At 33.9% G+C, this 22,855-nt stretch overlaps 1 protein-coding gene across 8 annotated transcripts in view; it reads left to right on the top strand.

Moving 5' to 3' along the window:
- The window catches only part of DYNC1I2 (dynein cytoplasmic 1 intermediate chain 2), a 48,810-nt gene that overhangs the window by 456 nt on the left and 25,499 nt on the right, over nucleotides 1-22,855 (top strand). For 2 of the 8 annotated variants that reach the window (XM_007446337.1, XM_007446338.1), the window contains exons 2-5: nucleotides 996-1,112; nucleotides 3,455-3,572; nucleotides 14,792-14,882; nucleotides 21,781-21,896. In XM_007446337.1, coding sequence (XP_007446399.1) covers nucleotides 1,005-1,112; nucleotides 3,455-3,572; nucleotides 14,792-14,882; nucleotides 21,781-21,896 — 433 coding nt within the window. In that variant the 5' untranslated portion in view covers nucleotides 996-1,004. Of the gene's footprint in view, nucleotides 1-995; nucleotides 1,113-3,454; nucleotides 3,573-14,062; nucleotides 14,081-14,737; nucleotides 14,883-19,587; nucleotides 19,648-21,780; nucleotides 21,897-22,855 lie in introns of those variants that run through there. The other 6 variants (XM_007446340.1, XM_007446339.1, XM_007446333.1 and 3 more) reach the window with 5 other exon arrangements.

Here is a 22,855-nt window from a genome sequence, read left to right as displayed (position 1 = left end):
CCTGCTGACAGCGCCGCCCGGGCCGGGCTCCGGGAAGGAGAGGCGGGGAGAGCCAGGTGCGGTGACTCAGGGAGGCCAGGGGAGACGAGTCCACTCCCTTCCCTTCTGGACCCTCCGGAGGTGCCCCGAGGAGCCTCGAGGCTAGTTCGAGGCCTCCTCCCGCGGACCTATCCTGCACCGCTCCCCCTCGGCCGTGACCCTAGGGGAGAAGTGACTGCTTTTCGCCTTACTCCATTTTATAAAGAAAAGTCGTTATTACTTGCGTTGACAGCGTTTTCCTTTACTTGGTGTGTGTTTGAAAGTACCCGAACGCGGAGGTTGTAGCACAAAATTCCTGAGACTTTCTCTTCCTTGGAGTTTTAAGAAAGTGAACGCGTCAATCATGGAGGCTTCTGCCTCTAGGAGGTTGAGCGGACTTGTCAGCTGTATGTAGTTATCCGGTCAGACTTTGTTGTTGGGCTTTGACTAAAAACGTACTTACTTTAAGTATATTTAATAGTTGTTGGTGGTAATATTTGTGTTTTGCTTCTTCTTAATATTACTATTACATGGTAGTTTTAGAATTTATAGAAATTTTCTGTGTGACCGCCTGTTTTATCAAATTTCTAGGAATGAATGCAAAACTCTGATAGCAGATTTGATCTGTGTCATATAGCTTAGCTTTTAATGCCAACCCGTGTCCTCTGTTCTAAGAGCCAAAGATATTGTGTTGAATTTGAGCATGTGAACATTAAAGAGCTTACTGGTGCTAGTTACTATGCTCAATTCTGGGTACTTATTTTTTATATACATTTGTTTATATTGATAATTTTTTTCAGGTCTTAGTAATATATGTGCTTCCGTTATTTTAGAAGTAGAGTTTATATGTTCTCTTTAGATAGCATTGAACTACATGGTCTCTCGAGACAGTTCTCTTCTTGAAAGACTAATTTTTTTTAAAGAGTGCTGCTTTTACCAATGTAATAATGATTGTAAATGATTATATGCTTCTTAAGGTCGCAAACATGTCTGACAAAAGTGAATTAAAGGCAGAGCTGGAACGTAAGAAGCAGCGGTTGGCTCAAATAAGAGAGGAAAAGAAGAGGAAAGAAGAAGAAAGGAAAAAAAAAGAAGTATGTTTAATTTTTTTTAAGATAATATAAAATAATTGGATTTTAAGTACTCATACCTTTATGTAATACTTTCAGAATAGTTAAAATTCCAGCAGTTGTGACTGCAAATATAGCACTTTAGGTGAAAAGTTCAATATGCATATTTAGTCTTCTAGGGATATGTTTATTATATAAAGTAAGGGGCATCTGCCTTGTAATAGCTCATAAAACATGGCATATACATCATAACTTAGTTTGGACTTTGAACTTATCTGAATATTTTACTTGTTGGAACTGCTAGTTGTTGGAATAAATAATGGCAAAGAGAAATATAGAATAGATTATTAATTAATTAGGGGATTATTTAACTGATCGTATCTCCTTTATCATGAGTTAGTCATTGAAATATCTTTACCAAGTAGTGGGTTTGATACTATTGTAAAGGTGGACTAGGTACTTACATCTTCTGATTTTTGGCATCACCATTTCATCGTGTATGGCAAATATACATTGACCCTGAGCTGGAGATATTTTACTTTCTCCTGTATTGAAATGTACATTTATCTCTATGGAAACTGTTTAGGCAGATTTGTATACTTTTATCATAGATGTTTTAAATGGCCAGTGTTAAGATAGTTTGTTCTCAGTGTGACAGTACCAAGTTTTTCTATGTGATAGCCTAAACAATAGCCAAGACTTCCAGGAATCTCTTAGGGAAAAAGAAAAACCGAAGGTGCAGTTTATGTGCGGCATTTCTATGATACTGTAAAGGCCTGTACTTGAAGAATCTTCTAGTTTATTCTGAACCTTTTTGTGATCCATTATTATAAGAGGGTTGGACCTTAAAGTTCTCTATTTGATTAAAAGCCAACTGATAGAAGCATGAGTCAGACTGGCGGAGCCATTCCAAACTAGTAAGTGTAGCCTTAAACCCTTCAGGGCTGAGGGCAAATTTGGTTTTTGTTTTCTAAAGATGGCCATAGGTGGCCCTAAGGGATATCTGTTACATGCTTTATATCTGATTTAAAGGTTATCAAACATTACCAGAGACATTACAATTATAATACTATTAAACAGTGAGTCTACTAATATATTGTTATGTACAGGTAAAGTGTCTACTTGATAATATAGTCTGTTTGGCTATTATGATGAAATTGTCTGATGACTTCTTTAAGTTAAAATGGTATCAGAATATTATGACTAACAAAATTTACTGCAGACGATTGTATGAGTAATAGTTGTCTAGCTGAAACAGACTTTTGAGGTGTATGTATAAAACTTTTTCCTTGAAGGCTTAAATTTCACTTGAGATAATTTGGATGATCTGAGAGTATTGAGGCTTATCTAGTTTAACTGGAAGATTTTGCTAACACTATAAATGGCTGAAATAAACGTTGGCAAAAATTTCAATGACAAAAAGTGTTTTGTGCTATGCAAGAGTAAATTTTAATTTTACCAAACCAAACCGTGTGTTTATCATCATAAAAATAAGACCTGTAGTTTATAAAATAAAAACAAAACCTGTCTCCAGATGAATTTTTGACAAACATCCTTTACATAAAGTTGAATAAAGACACTGAAGACTTCATAAAGAAGTTTGAGGTACTTGTACTTTTTCAACGAATCAGATTGTTCATTTACTTAAAATTTGTTATCTCTTAAATGATTCAGTCTTTTTTTTTTCTTCATAGTGTTGTGGTATTTATGTATTTGTGAGATTTCCACAATTCCTGACCATGGATAGCAATTTCATATTGTAAATAAATAGAAATTGACTGTACTTTTTGAATTTATCTGTTCAGAAAATTTTTGTGAGAACTCCTTGATTACATATAAAAATGGATCAATTTAGGGCTTCCCTGGTGGTGCAGAGGTTAAGAATCTGCCTGCCAGTGCAGGGGACACGGGTTCAAGCCCTGGTCCGGGAAGATCCCACATGCCGCGGAGCAACTAAGCCTGTGCGCCACAACTACTGAGCCTGCGCTCTAGAGCCTGCGAGCCACAACTACTGAGCCCACGTACTACAACCACTGAAGCCCGCATGCCTAGAGCCCGTACTCTGCTACAAGACAAGCCACCGCAGTGAGAAGCCTGCGCACCGCAACAAAGACCCAGTGCAGCCAAAAATGAATAAATAAAATAAAAAAAATTTTTTAAGGATCAATTTAATACATATCATTTGGAGATTCTTACTAAAACTCTATTGAGAATGATTTTCATTTAATGACTATAATGTGTATTCAAAACTAAGTCTACCTCCAGAAGTATACAGTATTAGCATGTTATTTAAAAAATTTATATTTTTTGCAAACAGAAATGTTTATACCATTTGTAAATTTAAATTTTTAACTTAAAAAATTTAGACTGATCAGAAGAAGGAAGCAGCTGCTCCTGTGCAAGAAGAATCAGATCTTGAAAAAAAAAGAAGAGAAGCTGAAGCGTTGCTTCAAAGCATGGGGCTAACTCCAGAATCCCCCATTGGTAAGGATAAGAATATATCCATTTATAAGAGATAGGCATATATCTTATTCAGCCCAGACATACATGAGATGAGTTGATTTAATGTATTTTGTATATTTTTCTTATTTGTGCCTCTTAAAAATCATTAATCTTATAATTCATTTGGAATTGACTTTTTTCAGATGTGCTAATATATGGTTATTTGGTTTGTTCAGAAGAGCTGCAAGACTATATTTATTAACATAAGCCAATTGACTTTTCTTGTTAAATCAGTAATTTATTTCAACAAACATTTATTGAACAAGTTATCTGTGCCATACTATATTAAGCCCCAAAATGACTGTGATTACTGATCTTAACTCTATAATCCTTTCTATAGGTTGAAGAGAGGTATAGTGAATCAAAGTTTTAAAAGTATATCAGTATTCAAAGGTATAGGAGAGCCTTCTGCTCTCAATGCTAATAAGGGAAATAATATTTGTAGCTTATTTTGGCAGCAGTTTCACTTATTCTTGTTCTTTTTCTGGGCTGTTCACTTTAAAGCAATACTAGACCAAAAAGCTGAAATAATAGAGGTATTGAGGACAATCTGGTTACATATAAGAAAGCATTAAATGCTTACTTAAAATAATTCTGAGCTGGGTGCTGTTACGTAGTATTTTAGTTTGACATGGGCTTTGTCATTTAAGGACCTAAAATTTCAGGGTTAGTTTGTGGGCTAATTCCATCTAGTCCAGGGGACAAATACCAGAAGTAGTATCTGCTGTATGCCTATTGTGAACTGCAACATAACTGTCTTAGAGCTACAATTTCTAAAAGGTTTCAAATGAAAAAGCTGGTTACTTTCATGGTCAGCTTCATTGTTATTTCTTTCCGCTTATTTGCCTTTTCCTTATTGGTAAAATGTGAAGACTGAAGTACTTTAATTTTTATGTCTTTATAAGCTTCCGTGGCATATTGCAATTTTAAAAGTAAATGAATTAGAACACTTCTATCTTGTTAAAAAAAATACCCTAGTAACTAAACCAAGTTGCTTGTTAGCTATATAGTCCTTTTTTTAAAAAAATAAATTTATTTATTTTATTTTCGGCTGCATTGGGTCTTCGTTGCTGCGCGCGGGCTTTTCTCTGGGTGTGGCAAGTGGGGGCTACTCTTTGTTGGCAGTGCACGGGCTTCTCATTGCGGTGGCTTCTCTTATTGCAGAGCACGGGCTCTAGGCGCGCAGGCTTCAGTAGTTGTGGCACGCGGGCTCTAGAGTACAGGCTCAGTAGTTGTGGCACATGGGCTTAGTTGCTCCATGGCATGTGGGATCTTACTGGGCCAGGGATCAAACCCGTGTCCCCTGCATTGGCAGGCAGATTTTTAACCACTGTGCCACCAGGGAAGCCCAGCTATATAATGTTTAAGTGATCATTTTTTTCTGAGCCTTTAGCTTTGTTTTTTTCCTGTAGGATTTTTTTTTTTCCCTTTTCTGTTCTTTTTAGGACTTCAGTTTCACTAAATTCACTTGCTCAGATTTCTCAGTTTATGGCCCACCTCCATCACCTGTTCTTGAAAGACTGTTCTTTAGTTGTGTGTTTGTGTATGTGTGTGTGGTGTGTGTGTGTTTCGCCCTCATTTCCCATCTCCAATTCCATTGTCCTTTCCAGTCTTGCATTAAGTACCCATTCTTGGATTTTTAACATACGTCCTTTTGATCTGTCCAACATGTGTTGACATTCTTTAAGATTTCATATATCTAAGTGTGTATGTTTTATATACATAAATGGCATTGTACTATATGTCTCACTCTGTTTTTTCCTTTTTATCAAGCAGCATTGTATTTGAGATTTACCCACGTTGTTACATATAGATCTAGTTATTCACTTCTGACTGGTACACAATATTCTGCTATATACTATATTTTACTTATCTGTTCCCCAGTGATAGGCACTTAGATTGCTTCTGTCTCTTTGCTTTGCTATTCCAAGCAACACTGCAAAGAACATATTCTTTTCCCTTGAAAGGACTGTGGAAGAGTTTCTCTGGAATGTATGCTGAGGAATTGACTTGCTATGTTATTGTGTGTAGGCTGACTTAAATTTATTAGGTTCTACATACCACTCTCAAGAATGACTGTAAGTTTATGCTCCTGCTACCAGTGTATGAGAAAGTAACTGTTTCACTGTATCCACATAACTTGATATTATCCAACTTTTTAGTTTTTGTCTACTTGATGAGTGTAAAGTAGTATGTCAAAATGTCATAATATACATTTATCTGTTTACAGTGAGATTGACCATTTCTTCATATATCTATTTACCATTCAGATTTTCCCTTCTGCAAATTGCATGTTCATGTCCTTTGCCCCTTTACTATTAGGGTTCTTTACCTTGCTGTAGGAGTTGCTTGTATACTTAAGGGAGGACTTCTTTGTTTTAGTCTTCTAAGAAATACCTTCTCCTAGTCTATCATCTACTAACTGTTCATAGTATTTTTTTTGTTAATTTTTGTTAGAGTATAGTTGATTTAAAATGTTGTGTTAGTTTCTGCTGTACAGCAAAGTGCATCAGTTATGCATATATATATATCCACTCTTTTATAGATTCTTTTCCCATATAGGTCATTACAGAGTATTGAGAAGAGTTCCCTGTGCTATAGAGTAGGCCCATATTAGTTATCTGTTTTATATACAGTAGTGTGTATGTGTCAATCCCAATCTCCCAACTTATCCCTCGCCTTTTCTCCCCCCTGCCCGCCCCGGCCCCAGTGACCATAAGTTTGTTTTCTACATCTGTGACTCTATTTCTGTTTTGTAAATAAGTTCATTTGTACCAATTTTTTTTTAGATTCTACATATAAGCAATATCATATGATATTTGTCTTTGTCTGACTTCATTCAGTATGACAATGCCTAGGTCCATCCGTGTTGCTGCAAATGACATTATTTTGTTCTTTTTTATGGCTAAGTAATATTCCGTTGTATGTATATACCACATCTTCTTTATCCATTCCTTTGTCAATGGACATTTAGGTTGCGTCCATCATAGTATCTTCTATTGAACAGAAACCTTCATTTTGATGTGTTCACATCCTTTATTTTGATAATGGTCAGATCTACCACTTATAACCTTTTTTTATTTTTTTGGTTTTCTTTGAAAAGAAATCCTTTCCTACTTTGAGGATACAAATATATTCTCCTACATTTTCTTTATTATTTTAGCCTTCACCTTTAGATATTTGTGTTATATTTTTGAATATAATATGAGGTAGGGATTCAGCCTAATTTTTCTCCATTTAGTTACCTAATTTTCTCAATACCATTTGTTAAATAGTCCATCTTTCCCGCACTGATAATCTGATACCAACTTTGTCATTCAGTCAGTTTTCATATATTCATGGGCATTTCTGGACTCTGTATGTTCAGTGTTGACCCATTTGTCTGATTCTATACTATTAACACACAGTTTTAATTACTGTGGCTTTATATTAGTATATTCTAATTTCTTTTATAGAAAATGGCCCCTTCTTTTTTCAGCTTTTTCAAAATAGCCATAGCTTCACAAAATTTTTCTTCCCCTCAAAAAAAGTTAGTTTCTTAAGCTTCCCCTGAAAACCCTCCTGCACTATATGTTGCATTTAGTTGTATGTTTTTAGTCTTTCTAAATCTAGAAGATCCTCCACACACATACTCCTTTTTGCCCCATGTCATTGACTGGCTGAGGAGAGTGGGCCAATTGGTCTCTAGAATGTCTCACCTCTTGGGTTTTTCTGAGGGTTTTCTCACATTTAAACTTTTGTTCCTCTATCCTTTATATTTCCTGTAAACTGGAAATTAGATTTTAAGAACTTGACTAGCTTCAGGTTGAACCTCTTTGGCAAGAAGATCTCATAGATGATTCTGTGTACTTCATATTGTATCACATCAGTAGCCCATATGTCTGGGTTGTTATCAGTGATGTCAAGATTGATCGCTGGGTTACAATTGTGACAGCCAGGCTTCTCCATTGTAGTTAATTTTTTTCCCTTTGGACTAGCAAGTAATATCTGGAGGTGATACTTTGGTACCATGGAAATATTCATTTCTCTGTCAACTTTTTACCAAGTAGTTTTAATACTTATTGATGAATCTTTTCCAAATCAGTTATTTAATTATTTTTTTAATTCCATCATTCCTTCTACATTTATTGACTGAAATTCTTCTGTAAAGGGGAGGTTTCCCTCAGTAACTAGGGCTATTTGGTTACCCTGAATGCATTTCCTGTTAGAAAAGCAAAAAACATACTTAATTTTTTTCACTTTAGTTACTAATAGTCATATGCAGGTGTGGCAGATGAATTTTTCCATGTATTTAAAGAACAGATTATATAATATTTTATTTAGGGTTTTTGTGTATATGCTCATAAATGAAATTTGCCTATAATTTTCTTGTGCTGTTCATGTTCAGTGGCCACCATGGTTATGGTTTTAAAATAAATTGGATAGCTTTCTCTTTTGCTATTTTGTAGAACAGCTGTAAAAGATAGATATTACCTGTTCCTTAAATACTTGGTAGAATTCAACTGTAAAACTGCCTCAGATTATGCTTTTTTCCCCCAGAGGATAGTGGAGATTAGGAGTTACTCACCATTTCAAGTTTTTCTAATGGTTATAGTCCATTCAAGTTTTCTATTTTTGTATCGGTTTGATTATTTTTTTTAAACAATAATAAACATTTATTATCTCTCACAGTTTCTGCCAGTCAGGAATTTGGCAGTAGCTTAGCTCAGTGGTTCTGGCTCAGGGTCTCTCATGGGGTTGAAGTCAAGATGTCAGTCAGAGCTATAGTCGTCTGAAGGCTTGATTGGGGCTTGAGGATTTGCTTTACCGGCCATGTGATTTGCTCAGTCACGTGGCCAGCAGGTTGGTGTTGGTTGTTAGTGGGAGGCCTCAGTTCCTATCCACGTGGGCCATTCCATAGAACTAACTGCTTGAGTATCCTTGCAGCATGTCAGCTGGCTTCTCCCAATGTGAGCAATCCAAAGACAAAGAGAGCCGGAAGGAAGTTCTCCTTTTATCCTTGCCCTTGGAAGTCAGAGGACATTGCTTCTGCCACATTCTGTCTATGGGAAGAGAGTCACTAAGTCCAGCTCACATTCACAAAGAATTTTGACATCCTTTAAAATCACCGATATATGTATGACAAACTCATAGGTCTCCTAATATTTTGAGATGATCATATGCTTTTTTTTCCCTTTTGATGTATTAATATGATAATTTATATTGGTAGGTTTTCAAAGCATGCTTACATTCTGGAATAAACCCATTTTAGTTATGAGAATATTTTTCTTATATATTACTAATATTTTATTTAGGAGTTCTTCATCTATACTCATAAGAGAGTCAGACCTATAGTTTTTTTCCTTTTACTGTATTTTGTCTGGTTTTATTATAATGGTTATAGTAGCCTCATTAAATGAGTTGTGCAGTTTTCCACCTTCTGTTTTCTCACAGATGTCTAAAGATCTTTCCAGTATTTATTTAAAATTAGGCCTGGAGAATACAGGATACAGGTGAAAGCAGTAGCTATCAAACTTTCTTGACAGTAACAATAAAAATACATTTTATATCATGACCCAGGATGGATACTTATTTTTCTTTTCACTACAAATGTATTTATTAAATATTTTTAAATTGTAGAAGTAAGTATAAAAACACCACTAAAATATTCAAGAGGATTTATTAAAAGCATGAGTCTGGTTTTACCTAAAATGGACTTTTTCCCTTTTTAAAAAAAATTCTGCTGAAAAGAATTCGTTTTTTAAAAAAGAGACAGCTAATAAAACCTCTCTTAGCTTCTCTTTGCTGGTAGATTCTTATTTATTTGATCATTAGATTGTTTTTTGTCAGAGATCCTTGAGAGCAGGGACAGTATATTACATTTTTATCCCTGGTGTCCAGCACAGACTAGACACCTAAATGTTTGTCCAATTATTATTAGGTCATATGTCTTTCCACCTGGTAAGACCAAATAAAAGCCATCTGCTTTAAAAGCAATAACAACAAAATCTTGTTTAAATTTCAGGAAAATGCATAGTGGAAATTGAAATTTGAATATTTCACAAAAGAAGTATGGCTTGATTTTTTTTTTTTTTTTTAACAAAATTTAAGTGGCCAGTCTTCAGAAAGTTAATTTTAGGCACAACTTTCAAGACATGTTTTATCAAATGTGGAGTTAGTAAACACTGATGGTCAAAAAATAAATAAATAAAGTGAATCTCTTTTTGTATGTGTAACTACTGTTTTAACCATCTTGTAGAGATGAAAACAGGTTTTGTCAATCACTCTGTAGCCTGAGTCTGTATCAGTAGGGCACAGTACATCGATTAGTGTGATAATTTTTTTATTAGGAATAAACAAAAGAAGTTCAGTAGTCAAAATAAGTATTGCTTCATTTATTTCCCTCCCTTGTAACTTTTGAATATTTTAAATCTGATTTTTCCAGTTTTATTGAGAAATAACTGACATACATCACTGTGTAAGTTTAAAGTATACAGCATGATGGTTTAATTTATATATATAGTGAAATGATTACTACAGTAGGTTTGGTTAACATCCATCATCTCATAGATACAATAAAAAGAAAAGAAAAATAATTTCTCCTTGTGATGAGAACTCTTAGGATCTGCTCTCTTAAAGTTTCCTATATATCATACAAGTGTTAACTCTAGTCATCATGTTGTACATCACATCCCTAGCACTTATTTCTCTAACTCGTAAGTCTGATTTTTAGATAGAATGATTTCCATGTTATCAAGTCATTTTTTCAAGTTTAGCCTAATTTTAAGAACAGTTCCTTATAGTATTTTAATGCTATAAAATTTTATTTTTATTAATTTCTTTAAAAAAATTTATCTGATGCTCTGAATTACATTGAAGCGAATAAAGGAAACATTTAGGGGAGGTAAGGGGAGGATATTTAAAGTTATCAGGAGAAGGGGTCATATGAAAGGGAGAAACTAATATTTCAGAGAATTAAGGGTTTTTTAAATTGAATTTTTTAAATTTTTTTATACAGCAGGTTATTAGTTATCCATTTTATACATATTAGTGTATATATGTCAATCCCAATCTCCCAATTCATCACACCACTACCACCTGCCCCCCTTGCCACTTTCCCCCCTGGTGTCCATACGTTTGTTTTCTACATCTGTGTCAGAGAATTAAGGTTTGTCTTTCAGGACAAAAAGAGTAAGTATGAAAACTTAAATAGATATTTAAATGTTAATATTCCAGCCTAGGAGCACTTGTATCCACAAGAGGGCATTACTGTGTAACTCAGACTGTGTTTGAGTGTTGAGTATCATAGATAGATGAGCTACAAGGGGCCTCACAACTTTTGGTTATCTCAGAAGCTCTCTCTTCCCATTTGTGCTCTGCCAATATTCCCACTCCCTACATTTACTTTCTTTGGCTGTCCACATTTTCTGGGTTCTTCTTCCTGGCAAGAGCCCCTTCTTGCTAGAGACTTTTTTCTACTTAAAAAGTAATTGAGGGGGCTTCTCTGGTGGCGCAGTGGTTGAGAATCCGCCTGCCGATGCAGGAGGACGCGGGTTCGTGCCCCGGTCCGGGAAGATCCCACATGCTGCGGAGCGGCTGGGCCCGTGAACCATGGCCGCTGAGCCTGCGCGTCCGAAGCCTGTGCTCCGCAACGGGAGAGGCCACAACAGTGAGAGGCCCACGTACCGCAAATTAAAAAAAAAAGAAAAAAAAAAGTAATTGAGGGCTTCCCTGGTGGCGCAGTGGTTGAGAGTCCGCCTGCTGATGCAGGGGACGTGGGTTTGTTCCCTGGTCCGCGAAGATCCCACATGCCGCGGAGCGGCTGGGCCCGTGAGCCATGGCCGCTGAGCCTGCGCGTCCGGAGCCTGTGCTCCGCAACGGGAGGGGCCACAGCAGAGAGGCCCGCGTACCGCAAAAAAAAAAAGTAATTGAGCTGCGCACCGTCCTTGTTCATCTCTGAGACTTCGTTATAGTTCTGAGTGGTTGACTCAGACTTAACTCTGGTTTCTAAATCTAGGTGCATTCCCAGGTCCTTTGTGGTTTTAAAATTTCTAGTTGTTCCTTCACAGGCTAAATGGCAGTAGTGTTAATTTTATATCCTTGGGAGGCCAAGATCTAAGCTAGCAGGAAAGGCCTTCATGGTTCTTGGTTGTCTTTCTGTCCTAAAGAATCAGAGTCACAGCCTTTCAGTATTACTTGCATGATCAGTGAATGCCATGGTGTAGATCTTTCAGTTTACTTTACATTTCTTCCTTGGTTTTCTAAGAAAGAAATAGGTATCTTTGCTCTAAACTTCTAAGAAGTTTAAAAACATTCACATGATTAACTCATATATGTTAATATTAAATCTTTTGTACCATTTTTAAAGCCTTGTTTTAGGCTATTTTATATATAGAACTGTGGAGTAAAGGTGATCTGATTGAATCACTGTTCTTACTATGCAAATCATATTTCAGATATTTGGCAAAAGCTAATTAATAATAGCTTATGTTATTTCTAAAGCTGATTGTACTCTTAAACCGTCTTTAAAAATGAACTCTAGAATTAAGCCCTTTCTGAGATTTGAGAGACTATGAGTTTAGTTTTTTTTTAACCTCCCTGAATGCATGCTTTTATTCATTTGGAGGGGTCATTTATTGGAGTCTGGGAATATAGTGACATTGCCTTATTGTGCAATTCCTGTATTCTTTGATTTTTCTAGACTAACTGGGTTAAAATATGGTAGTCACCATATAACACTACCTTTCCCTTTTTTCCTATTAACATTCCTCCTTTTTCAGTGATAGTAATTTTCTTTTTCTAGGTTTGTCCCTTCTGTGGTATAGATTATTTATTATTGAAAGATGAATTTGGTGGGCCAGATAATAACATTGAGTCCTTAATTAGTCTCTTATCAGCTGGCTTGAAAACTATCTTTGGTTGAAAGAATATAGTTCTGGGATGGAGATTTTTATCTAATTACAAATTTGAAGTTATGTTGATTTATCTTGCTTCTGGCTGAGAAACAGTGATAATTTGGTTGCATCACCCGTGTAACTTATTTTTTATTTCTGAAACTTTTATTTGAGAATTGGCTAGTTTAGTGTATTTATGTATGTATAATTACTATTTAACCTGTTTTCATAAAGGATTTGAGGTAACGTATTTTTCTTTTAATGTAGTCTTAACCAATTAAGATACTGGTGATGAACGTATTGAGTGGAATCATAGATATTTGAAGTCACCAGAAAGGGGAAAAAACATTAACTGGAAAAGAATTTTATAATTTATCACAAATAATTAGATTGATAGGAATGTTACTATTTTCCTCAAATCTTTCCTATATGTATACTTAGAAAAATTATTTTCCTAAGCCTGAAGTTAACTTTTTAATTTAAAGAATTCAAAATTTCTTCTTTGGAAATCTTTAATATGAAAACATTGTAGTAGTATAAATTTATTAAATTTGTACTACTAAATATTTAGTAGTAAATTTATACTACTAAATATTTAGTAATTTATACTAAATAATTTAATAAACATATTTGTGCTTACAATGTAGTAGACAAACCACTGTCCTGTATCAGTTGGAACTTAGATGCCTAGGGGAAGCCTCACAGTGAGTAGTGGACAAAAAGATGAGGAAAAATGTAACCTAAGAGAAATTAGGGGACATTAATATTCTTTTACTTCAGATACAAGTCTTGTTTAGCTACGAGTTATACATGCAGCCCCTAGCACAGTGATACCATGATGTGAATTATATGAAGGCAATTTGGTTTTAGCATTGTTTCTGAGAGATTTAATCACAAAATTAGAAACCTTTTATTATGTTTTTATGGTCTTTTGAAATTTGAGCAAGAATTAACCACTGTATCTCAGGAAACAAACATTCTAGCTATGATTTTTTTTTTCTTCTAATCTTTTTATTGGTTTCCAATAGAATTTGGCATTGAAAAATAAGGATGATCAGTTTTGTACCTATGTTTAAGATGTAATTCATTATACTATACTTGCGCATTTTGTTAGGTGAGCAAACCCACTTTTTACTGAAGCATATATAAACATTTAAACATAATTTTAAGGGTTCAGTGAATGTGACTATTCCAAAAACACAGACTTTTAATTAAATACATATTTCTTTAGATTGGTTTCTATATAACTAGGAACTTACTTTCTTTTCAGTAAACTATTAAAAGAAGGGCTGGCAGCACAACATAAAATATATTGGTCACTTAATATTGTACATTGAAAAATTATTTTAAAAAGATACTTGGGATTGGGGTCATTTATGGTAAAATTTAACCAGAAGATGGCAGTGATGATCTTCAAAAAGTTTTACAAATGTAATAGCATGAAATACTCACGTTCAGCTGCTGGTATATAATGTTAAAAGTGACAAGTTAGGGGAAAGCATTTGCTGTTTGTTTTATATACTATGAAAAATGTGTATTTTTCTATAAGAAGGGATTAAGAATATTTTGGGTGTCTGTATCTTTGTCTGTACACTTCAGTTTTTTCTGAATACTGGGGTAAGGAAGTTACCATTAAGTCTTGCCTTGTTTAAGTTGCATGCCTCACTTTATGTTATGCATCATGTCTAGAAGGCATGCTGTTTTATGGCCTGTTTGCATTTTTCACCCAAATTGCTGGAAACTAATGGACTTTTAAAGGAGCCATTCCTTTAGTGATAGTCATTTTTCTAAATTGGCCCTTTTTATTTTTGGTGAGGGGAAAATATCATTTAAGACATCAGTTTCTTTTTGAAAGAAAAAATTGACAAAAATGAACATTTTAAAATAAATCTCAGAAAACCAGACAGTAAATGACTTCTGAAGCAAAATTCAGAGTTTTGATTTGACACTAGTTAGAAATGATCTGGTGATCTTAAAAGCAAAGAATTAGAAAAGGGAGAAGGAATGCTCTCCTTTGAAAATTAGTACCCACATTTGGTGTTGGCCGAGATGAAGATGCATCCTTCCATAATCTCGCTTTTTTTTTTTTAATATAAAGCCCAAATGCATTTTGCCAGAGAAATTGCATGAATCGTCAGCATGCATTGTTAACTTTGTCTTTCTCCTCTTCTTTCTACTGTTCATTTCATTCATGTACTTTTGTTTTTTGGTTTGCCATTATTTTTTCTTTTTTGTTAATTACTTCACGTTAAATTACTTTTGAAACGTCATAAGCTGAGCAACCTCTCCGTGTAGTAACAGCGGATACCTGTCTATTTCACTATTTAGTCCCTCCTCCTATGTCTCCATCCTCCAAATCTGTGAGCACTCCAAGCGAAGCTGGAAGCCAAGACTCTGGAGATGGCGCAGTGGGATCTAGGTACAGTAATTTTCTTTCAGTATTTTAATGATAGAATGCATTTAGTGCCCGGATACTGTCAGTGCTGTACAGGGACTCTGAATAGTTATGTTGAGTTAGTCCTAACATTTTGAAATCTAAATGGCACAGGAATTGTTTGTTGTAAATTGGGAAATTTTTTTAAACAATATTTTACTGTCACACTTGATTAACTGAGTACTGACTAGTTAACTGATTTTATGATGATTATTTTATATTAAAAATAGAAGTGTTCATTAAAATTATTTTTCTGTTTAAGCAAATTTTGTATTGGTTATTTGAATGTTTTGGGTACAAATAGTGTAAAACCTCTCTACTGTATTATGCTTAATTTCCATTCAGTAATTGAAAACCTAAACAATTCAGTTAAACAGCCTAATTCTGTTCTATTAAGTCACTATTTCTAATTAAGGTAGAAAATAATAATGCATAAAATATCAATAAGGAATAACTGCTAAGGAAGCATTGAGTGTTTACTGGCTTCAATAACAAATTTAAAGAATTTTTGAAAAGAGTGTTTACTGGCTTGAGGGCATTATGCTAAGTGAAGTAAATCAGAAAGGGAAAGGCAAATACTGTATGATCTCACTTATTTGTGAAATCTAAAAAACAAAACAAAATAAGCTCATAGATACAGAGAACAGATGGGTTCATTTTTATTTTCATTTCTAAAATTTTTGATGGTTGCCAGAGGTGGAGGGAGGGGGTGAGGGATGGGTGAAATGGGTGAAGGGGGTCAAAAGGTACAAACTTCCAGTTATAAAGTAAATAAGTCATGGGGATATAATGTACAACATGGAGACTATAGTTAACAATACTGTTTTGTATATTTGAAAGTTGCTGAGAGAGCAGGTCTTAAAAAGAAAGAAAAAATCACAAGAAAAAAACTTTGTAACTATGTATGACGGATGTTAACCAGACTTATTGTGGTGATCATTTCACCATATATAAAAATATTAAATCATTATGTTGTATACCTGAAACTAATATAATGTTGTATGTCAGTTATACTTCAATTAAAAAAAAAAGTTTACTGCCAAGTTTTCCTGAACTTGGGTCTTCCTTATAAAACAATATTTCATGTTTGTTTTAGGATGCTGCGCACATGTTGGGACTTGATTTTCAAAAGTTCAGTAAGATTTCAGCTTCTTTCCAAAGAGCATACTGAGAAAAGTATTATTACTTCTCTTTGTCACACACACAATAATACCAAGTCTTTGTTTAACAGCATCTTACATTTTGACTTCTTATGGCAGCTGAAATGAAATTAAACATAGTTAGTTTAGAATCTTTATTCAGAATCCTTATTTTGGTGTAGGAAGTTAAATGTCCTCCTCAGGATACCTTCAAGACACCTTTTAATGAGAAATAAACTAGGAAGTTTTGTCTTCATTGTGCCCAAGCACCTCTGATTGAAGTTACAAACAAGTAATGAGCATCTAAAAGACAAGGCAAGACAAAAAGAAGTAAAGGGGCTAGCTAATCCATAAACTCAGTAATTTAGTCAGTTTCTGAATAATCAGGTTGTCATTAATAATTAGAAGGCACAAAAGGCTCACCAGTCTGAATTTGAGATGTGCTTTCCAAACCTCTTCTGTTTATAGAACTGAAATTGCAAATCTAAGTAATACTGTTGTTGGAGGTAAATGACATAACTCTGTCATTTAAGAGAAGTCAAAACTTTCTGTTCAAAAATAATATTACCTCATAAAATAGTATGTATTACAGATTAAAGACTAAATTTATTTAGTCTAAATTCATTTTCAAAGGCTAAATTTGTTTCATACTTTCGTTCTTCTGTATTCTTATGCAAATATGTTAGTATTCCTTTGCTAGTAAACAGATGGCATTTTCAAGAGAAGGGTTTTATTTTCCCCTTACACATTACCATAATAAAAACATTTCCCAAGGTAAAAAAAAAGTATTTTAAAAATTTCTTTATTTGATATTATATATTACTTTAATGCAGATACTCTACTGTGTTAATTCTGAACTCATTGTTCTTGATTTTGAATAGGAGTAGAAAGATTATTTTAATGCAACATCAGCAAGTTTGCTTTAAAAAATACTATGTAACATCTGTATGAATTAAAATACGTCCTCCTGAGTTTCATTGGAAAACCTAGAGATTATTAGAGAGACCCGTTGGAGTATTGTAAATTGGTATAGGAAGTAAATAACTGTTAAGAAAAATATTTATTGTGTTAGAATACGTATTAATTGAATTGCCAATTTAATGTTAAATGCTATAGGTTACTACAGAGAGTCATGTTCCTGGTCCTTGCCTTCGGGAAACTTGCATTCTAGTGTTCATTAATTTACATCATTAATTTAAATGCTATTCACTGTATTGAAAAATCCTAAGAATAGTGTGCTAACTTGTAGTGTAGATTTGTAATGATAAGATGTAAAACAAGAAAACAGGTATTTAAACAGGTATTTAAATATCTTTAGGGGTATTTGTTTTTATTAGAGAATGAGTAGAAAATAAGTTTCTTTTAAGTTTAACAGGAGAGGAAATAAATTCTCTTTTTAAATGAGGTGACGAATATCTTTTTAGAGAGCACAGACTCATTTTTAATCGTTAATTTTCAAGAGGGCTGATTATGTTCACTTCTTAATATATATGTATACACACACAGTAGAAAACTATGAATTCCATTAAATCATCTCCAGATTCCATAATAGATAATTAATATTGTTGATTAATTGGTGCTATTGGCAGTGAAACAATAGCATTTTAAAATATGTGGCTTTTAAAAAGAATGCTGGAGTGTGAGAACGAACAGAATGAACTTCCATTGAGCAGGCATGATGATAAAGAATAAACAGGAAAATGCATGAAGATGTGTGAGGTGTATGAACCTATACACTTACATTAGCTTGCCAAGACAGTCTAAGATTACTACACTTAGGGAGTAGGAAAAAACATGTTAGACATTACCAAGTATGATATCAAAACATCTGAATCACTCTTTCTAAATGCCAAAAATTTCTGTTGGGCCTGGTGGTAATTTATGAATAAATATATGAGGCCATAAAAATGATATTTCTCTAACTTTGCAGATTGGGAAGTTGCATTTCATTAAGATTTTAGTTCACTTTCTCAGTCACTTCTGTTATCGCTAAAATTTAGGTGACAGTTATTCAATTGAGTAATCCATGCCTCTTGTTCCTTTTTTCCATTCTTGATCAGTTTATCTCTTAGGCTTTTGATTATATGTCTCAGGATTATATTGAAATTTTACTTTATATGTCTGCAGATGCCTTTAATAAATATAATCCCATATGTTGTGCCATGTGTTGTCAGTACTGGTTCTATTTTGAGGTACAGTTTTACTTGATTTTAGACTAAAATGACATCCTCAACAAGGAGCTCTATGTCATTGGTAACAGCTAGAGCTCTTAGAGAATGTAAAGGCTATGTACAGAACATTCCTTGGAGAGCATCTCATAAAACCCCGTCTGGTTTAACAAAGCCTAAGTTTGTTTCTGTTCAATGCTTAGTATAAAGTAAATCTTCACTGTGGCCTCTTGCTTCTTTGTGTACACACAATACCATTTAAATCCCAAGATCTTTCTTTATATTTTTAAAATGAAACATTTCTCTAGTTCAGTTCATCTGATTGCTTTTACTGATAAATTATAGAGGCAAGTATAGAAATCATTTCTTACATTTAAATATTATAGCAGTTTTAGTTGTATATTATCATTTGTTATATATGTGAGAAACAAATACATTTGACAAAGATGGTAGCACCGAATGTACTGTGCTTAACTTTTCAATAGGGACTATGAGCATCTTACAGTACTGTACATAATTATCTTATTATCGCTAACCTTTCAAGAGTGCCAATGTCATAAAGCAGCTTTTATTGTAGTAATAACTAAATTTTCCTTAAATCTTTTGGAAAAGATCCCATGTAAGTTGTTTACCCAATAGGCAAGGCTAAAACACAACCGAATATTTATTTAGGATTGATATTCTCCGTAAGTTTAGTTAGTTTAGGTAAATCCTTTGAACATAAAATATTTTTCCTGGGGGAAAAAAAATCTACTTTTTCCTAGAGACAGAAATCTTTAGCTGCTTTCTAAAGCAGATGACATGTAAGCCCAAGGCAGTGCTTAACCCATAAATTACATAAGGGTCACATTTTGGAAACTTTAGCTATTTTGTATCCCAGTGGAATAGCCTTTGGTTTTCTTACAGAAAGGCTTATGTGTTGACTCATTTCCTTTACCAATATGACAATTTCCTGCACACATTTAATGCTTTGGGCAAGATTATAATATGTTAACTAAGATGTTTTTACTAATGTTTTTTTCATTAGGAAACTTAAAATTTCAACGGTTTTTTTTATAGCTTAGCTTGTTATCATCCAAAAATAATGTGTTATTTGGGATGTTGGATGTTTTGGCTGTTCTTAGCCATTACTATGCAATATTAGTTTCCCAAAATCTGAAAATACTGTCTTTTAACTATTCTAGGTTGTATGTTTGCATCTTTAACCATATTATGCTTATTGCATGCACTAGAGCATTGAGTGATACCTGGTGTTTTTTTGTACTAACCAGAACATGTGGGTTTTAACTGTGAACCGTACTTTAGCTATTCGTAGAATGTATTTGCTTGACTAACTTATGGCCTTTTTTGCTAATGCTTCATGGTTGTCCTACAACCGTTTAGGACGCTGCATTGGGATACAGATCCATCAGTTCTTCAGCTTCACTCAGATTCCGATTTGGGGTATTGAATAGATTTATTACCTTCCCTCTTTTATAATTAATTTGATTCTTTGTGAAATTGTCCTAATTTTATTTTGCTTAACTTTCTAATATTCAGGTAATAGTTTGAAGAGTGATATTTTATTGTGACACCTCATTTATCCTCTATCATTTGTGAAAGACATATTTTATGTATCTGATTTTAGAGGTACCCTAAGTCTACCCATTTAAATGTCCAAATTACTTTTATTATTTCTATATTTTTGGTGTAAGTTTTTCTACAATGTATTACAAACTTCCCATACTTTTTCTAATAAATACGCTATATGTAATTGAACCTTTTCTAGGTTACTCAACATGAATATTAATTTATTTTTCTATTTTAAAATTCCCTGATGATTTCTAAGGCTTTGAGAGGAACAGAGCTGTTGGTTTCTACACCGTGGCTCCAGATTGCTATTGATTTACTCATTAATTCATTTATTCATTCGTTTATTTATTCTAGTCTCCAGTGCAAACTATAAATGTTTGCTGCTGCCATTGTGCCTGACTCAGATAGCTCTTTTCCCTTGATATTTTGCAGCTTCTGAAACATATGACCAACACCTTTAGGAATTATGTCTAAAGTTAAGAGTTAATAAGCCTTGAATTAGGCCATATACGAAAAGTATATGAGCTTCTTGTACATTAGCTGGTAGGCCTCTCTCGGCTGCCCTGAGGCTTCCCCACCCCCCCAGTTGTTGGCTTGTTCTCAGTAAAAGTGGCTTTGGATAACTGAGGTATTACCTCCCTAAATCTATCCCTAAATCTTAGAATATTTTGTTTGTTCTAGTATTGTGATTTTTACCTATTAAACCCTATATGTACTCAAGTTAGTAACTTGTTCCTAATGTTGGCTTGACTGTTTTTTATCAGATATGTGAGTGACTTACTTTTCATATGGTTTACATCTTAAATATCAGAATATAAAGTTTCTTATTTCAGATTTTGTTCTTAGAGTACTAGATTACTTCAAATGTACTTAAAATTTCCCATTTAATTCTTTGATTATGCTTTTTTTTTTTTTTCTTTAAGGCTAGATATTCCCAAGGTAGAAAACACATTAAAAATTTCTTATGGCCCACATTTGGGACCTTAGAGAAAATTAATTCTTTAAATGTACTAATTTTATTAAACTTTTTTGTACAGGATTTTGAAAAGGATGTTTATATAAGAAAAAAGTTGTTATATTACCAATGATGTGTGTGTGTGTGTGTGTGTGTGTGTGTGTGTGTGTGTATTTCAGATATCCTCCTTTATATTCTGGAAGTTCCACCACTGTTTTTACTAGATATTCTTTTAAGACAGATTCATCATTGAGAACCTTGGGAGTTTGGAAGCATGCTGTATTTGGTTTAGAATTTAGACATCTACTATAATAGCCACAAGTCTCTTCTTCTGTTTGTCAGAAAAGAATGTATTCCCCCCTATTTAAAACAGAAGTGGCTTTAGTAATTTCATGATATTCAGAAGATATGTGGCTTTAGTTTAGGTCTAACATGTTTGCACAATAATTTGTCCGTATGTGAATCAAGGACCATGTTGACCGTGCAGAGATTAGAGATTTAAAGGTTAAATATTTTATTTTAAAATCTAAATTGACTGTATGATTCTCAATTTCTGCAGAATATAAGTAGAAAAAACGGTTTTCAACAGAAATTTTTCTAACTCTTAAAGCTGAAGTCTTCTGATGGTGAAGGGAGCTAAATGTGGTCTGAGTGAGATCCACATATTTGACTCTTGAAAAAATGTCCAGAATCGTATCCCTGCTAGAAACAGTTCTCATAACCAACCTTTTTCAGCAGTCTGCTCTGAAATTCCTCTCCTCTTACTCTGTTATTACCCACACATTTGTTCTAAGAAACTAAATTATTTGCCTTTTTAAAGTGAAAAATAAACCTTGAATGACTCAGAAATATCTTTTGTTTTTGCTACCTTCTAATTCTTTTGTTAAAATAAAGCCAGTTCATTTAACATTTCTTGAATAAAACAGGGATTTAAATTACACTGTTGGATATATAGTGTTTAATTATTACTTTTATAAAATAACATTATTTGATGTAGTTAAAATATATCATTTGTAATATTTAAAAACATTTGTGTTCACTTTATTTAGACGAGGACCTATTAAACTTGGAATGGCTAAAATTACGCAAGTTGACTTTCCTCCTCGTGAAATCGTCACATATACGAAGGAAACTCAGACTCCAGTTATGGCTCAACCCAAAGAAGGTGAGTATCTGTCCTTAATATGATTGTCATTAAGGCGCCATATTAAACAAGTGGATTCTTTCCTTTTTTTTGTTTCTTCTTCCTTTTTTGTTTTTTGGCATATTTCCTTAGGGGAATATTATAAAAGTAATGCTTTGGATTTCTGTATTTATGTATTTGTTCTTTAGAGTTTTAAAACTTTTTCTTTTAAAAGTTAATAGAAATATAAGCTGTATGTATGTTTTTAATTTTGTTGACGTAAATGTAAATATTTCCATTTTCATATTGTCATTGCTGTGTGCTGCTTTAGAAGCAGAAAAACTTAAGCATGTTCTATTTCTGTCATGAACATAATTCTTCCCAAAATGAGAGTATCAATATATCCCATAGTAAATGAAATCATGTAAATTATTCAATATTTTCTGTGGAGTATACTGTATTCTGATATACTGTCATTGTTAATCCATATTAATGAACAAATCTAGACCTAATTCATAAACTTCCTCTTTTATGATCTAAGTGCTCTACTGTGTTGATTATATAACAGTTTTTAATCTCTGTGAAACAACCCCAGGATAACATTTTTATCCAAGAGTTTTTTTGTTTTGACCATGTGAATGTTCATCTCTATGGATACATTTTTTTCATTCCTGCTGCTCTGTGGTTTGGTAAGATAGCTTTCACAGGTGCAAACTCCTCCTTTTACCAGAAAAAAAAAAACCCTGATGGTTTTGAGACATAAGCCACTTAAAAAAAAGAAGACATGGGGCTTCCCTGGTGGTGCAGTGCTTTGAGAGTCCACCTGCCGATGCAGGGGACACGGGTTCGTGCCCCGGTCCGGGAAGATCCCACATGCTGCGGAGCGGCTGGGCCCGTGAGCCATGGCTGCTGAGTCTGTGAGTCCGGAGCCTGTGCTCTGCAATGGGAGAGGCCACAACAGTGAGAGGCCCGCGTACCACAAAAAAAAAAAAAAAAAAAAA

This window comes from Lipotes vexillifer, unplaced genomic scaffold (assembly GCF_000442215.2).
Source record: "Lipotes vexillifer unplaced genomic scaffold, Lipotes_vexillifer_v1.1 scaffold2000, whole genome shotgun sequence".
Taxonomy (NCBI): domain Eukaryota; kingdom Metazoa; phylum Chordata; class Mammalia; order Artiodactyla; family Lipotidae; genus Lipotes; species Lipotes vexillifer.
Note: the sequence above shows the minus strand (reverse complement) of the source record. Positions and strands in the feature narration are given on the sequence as shown.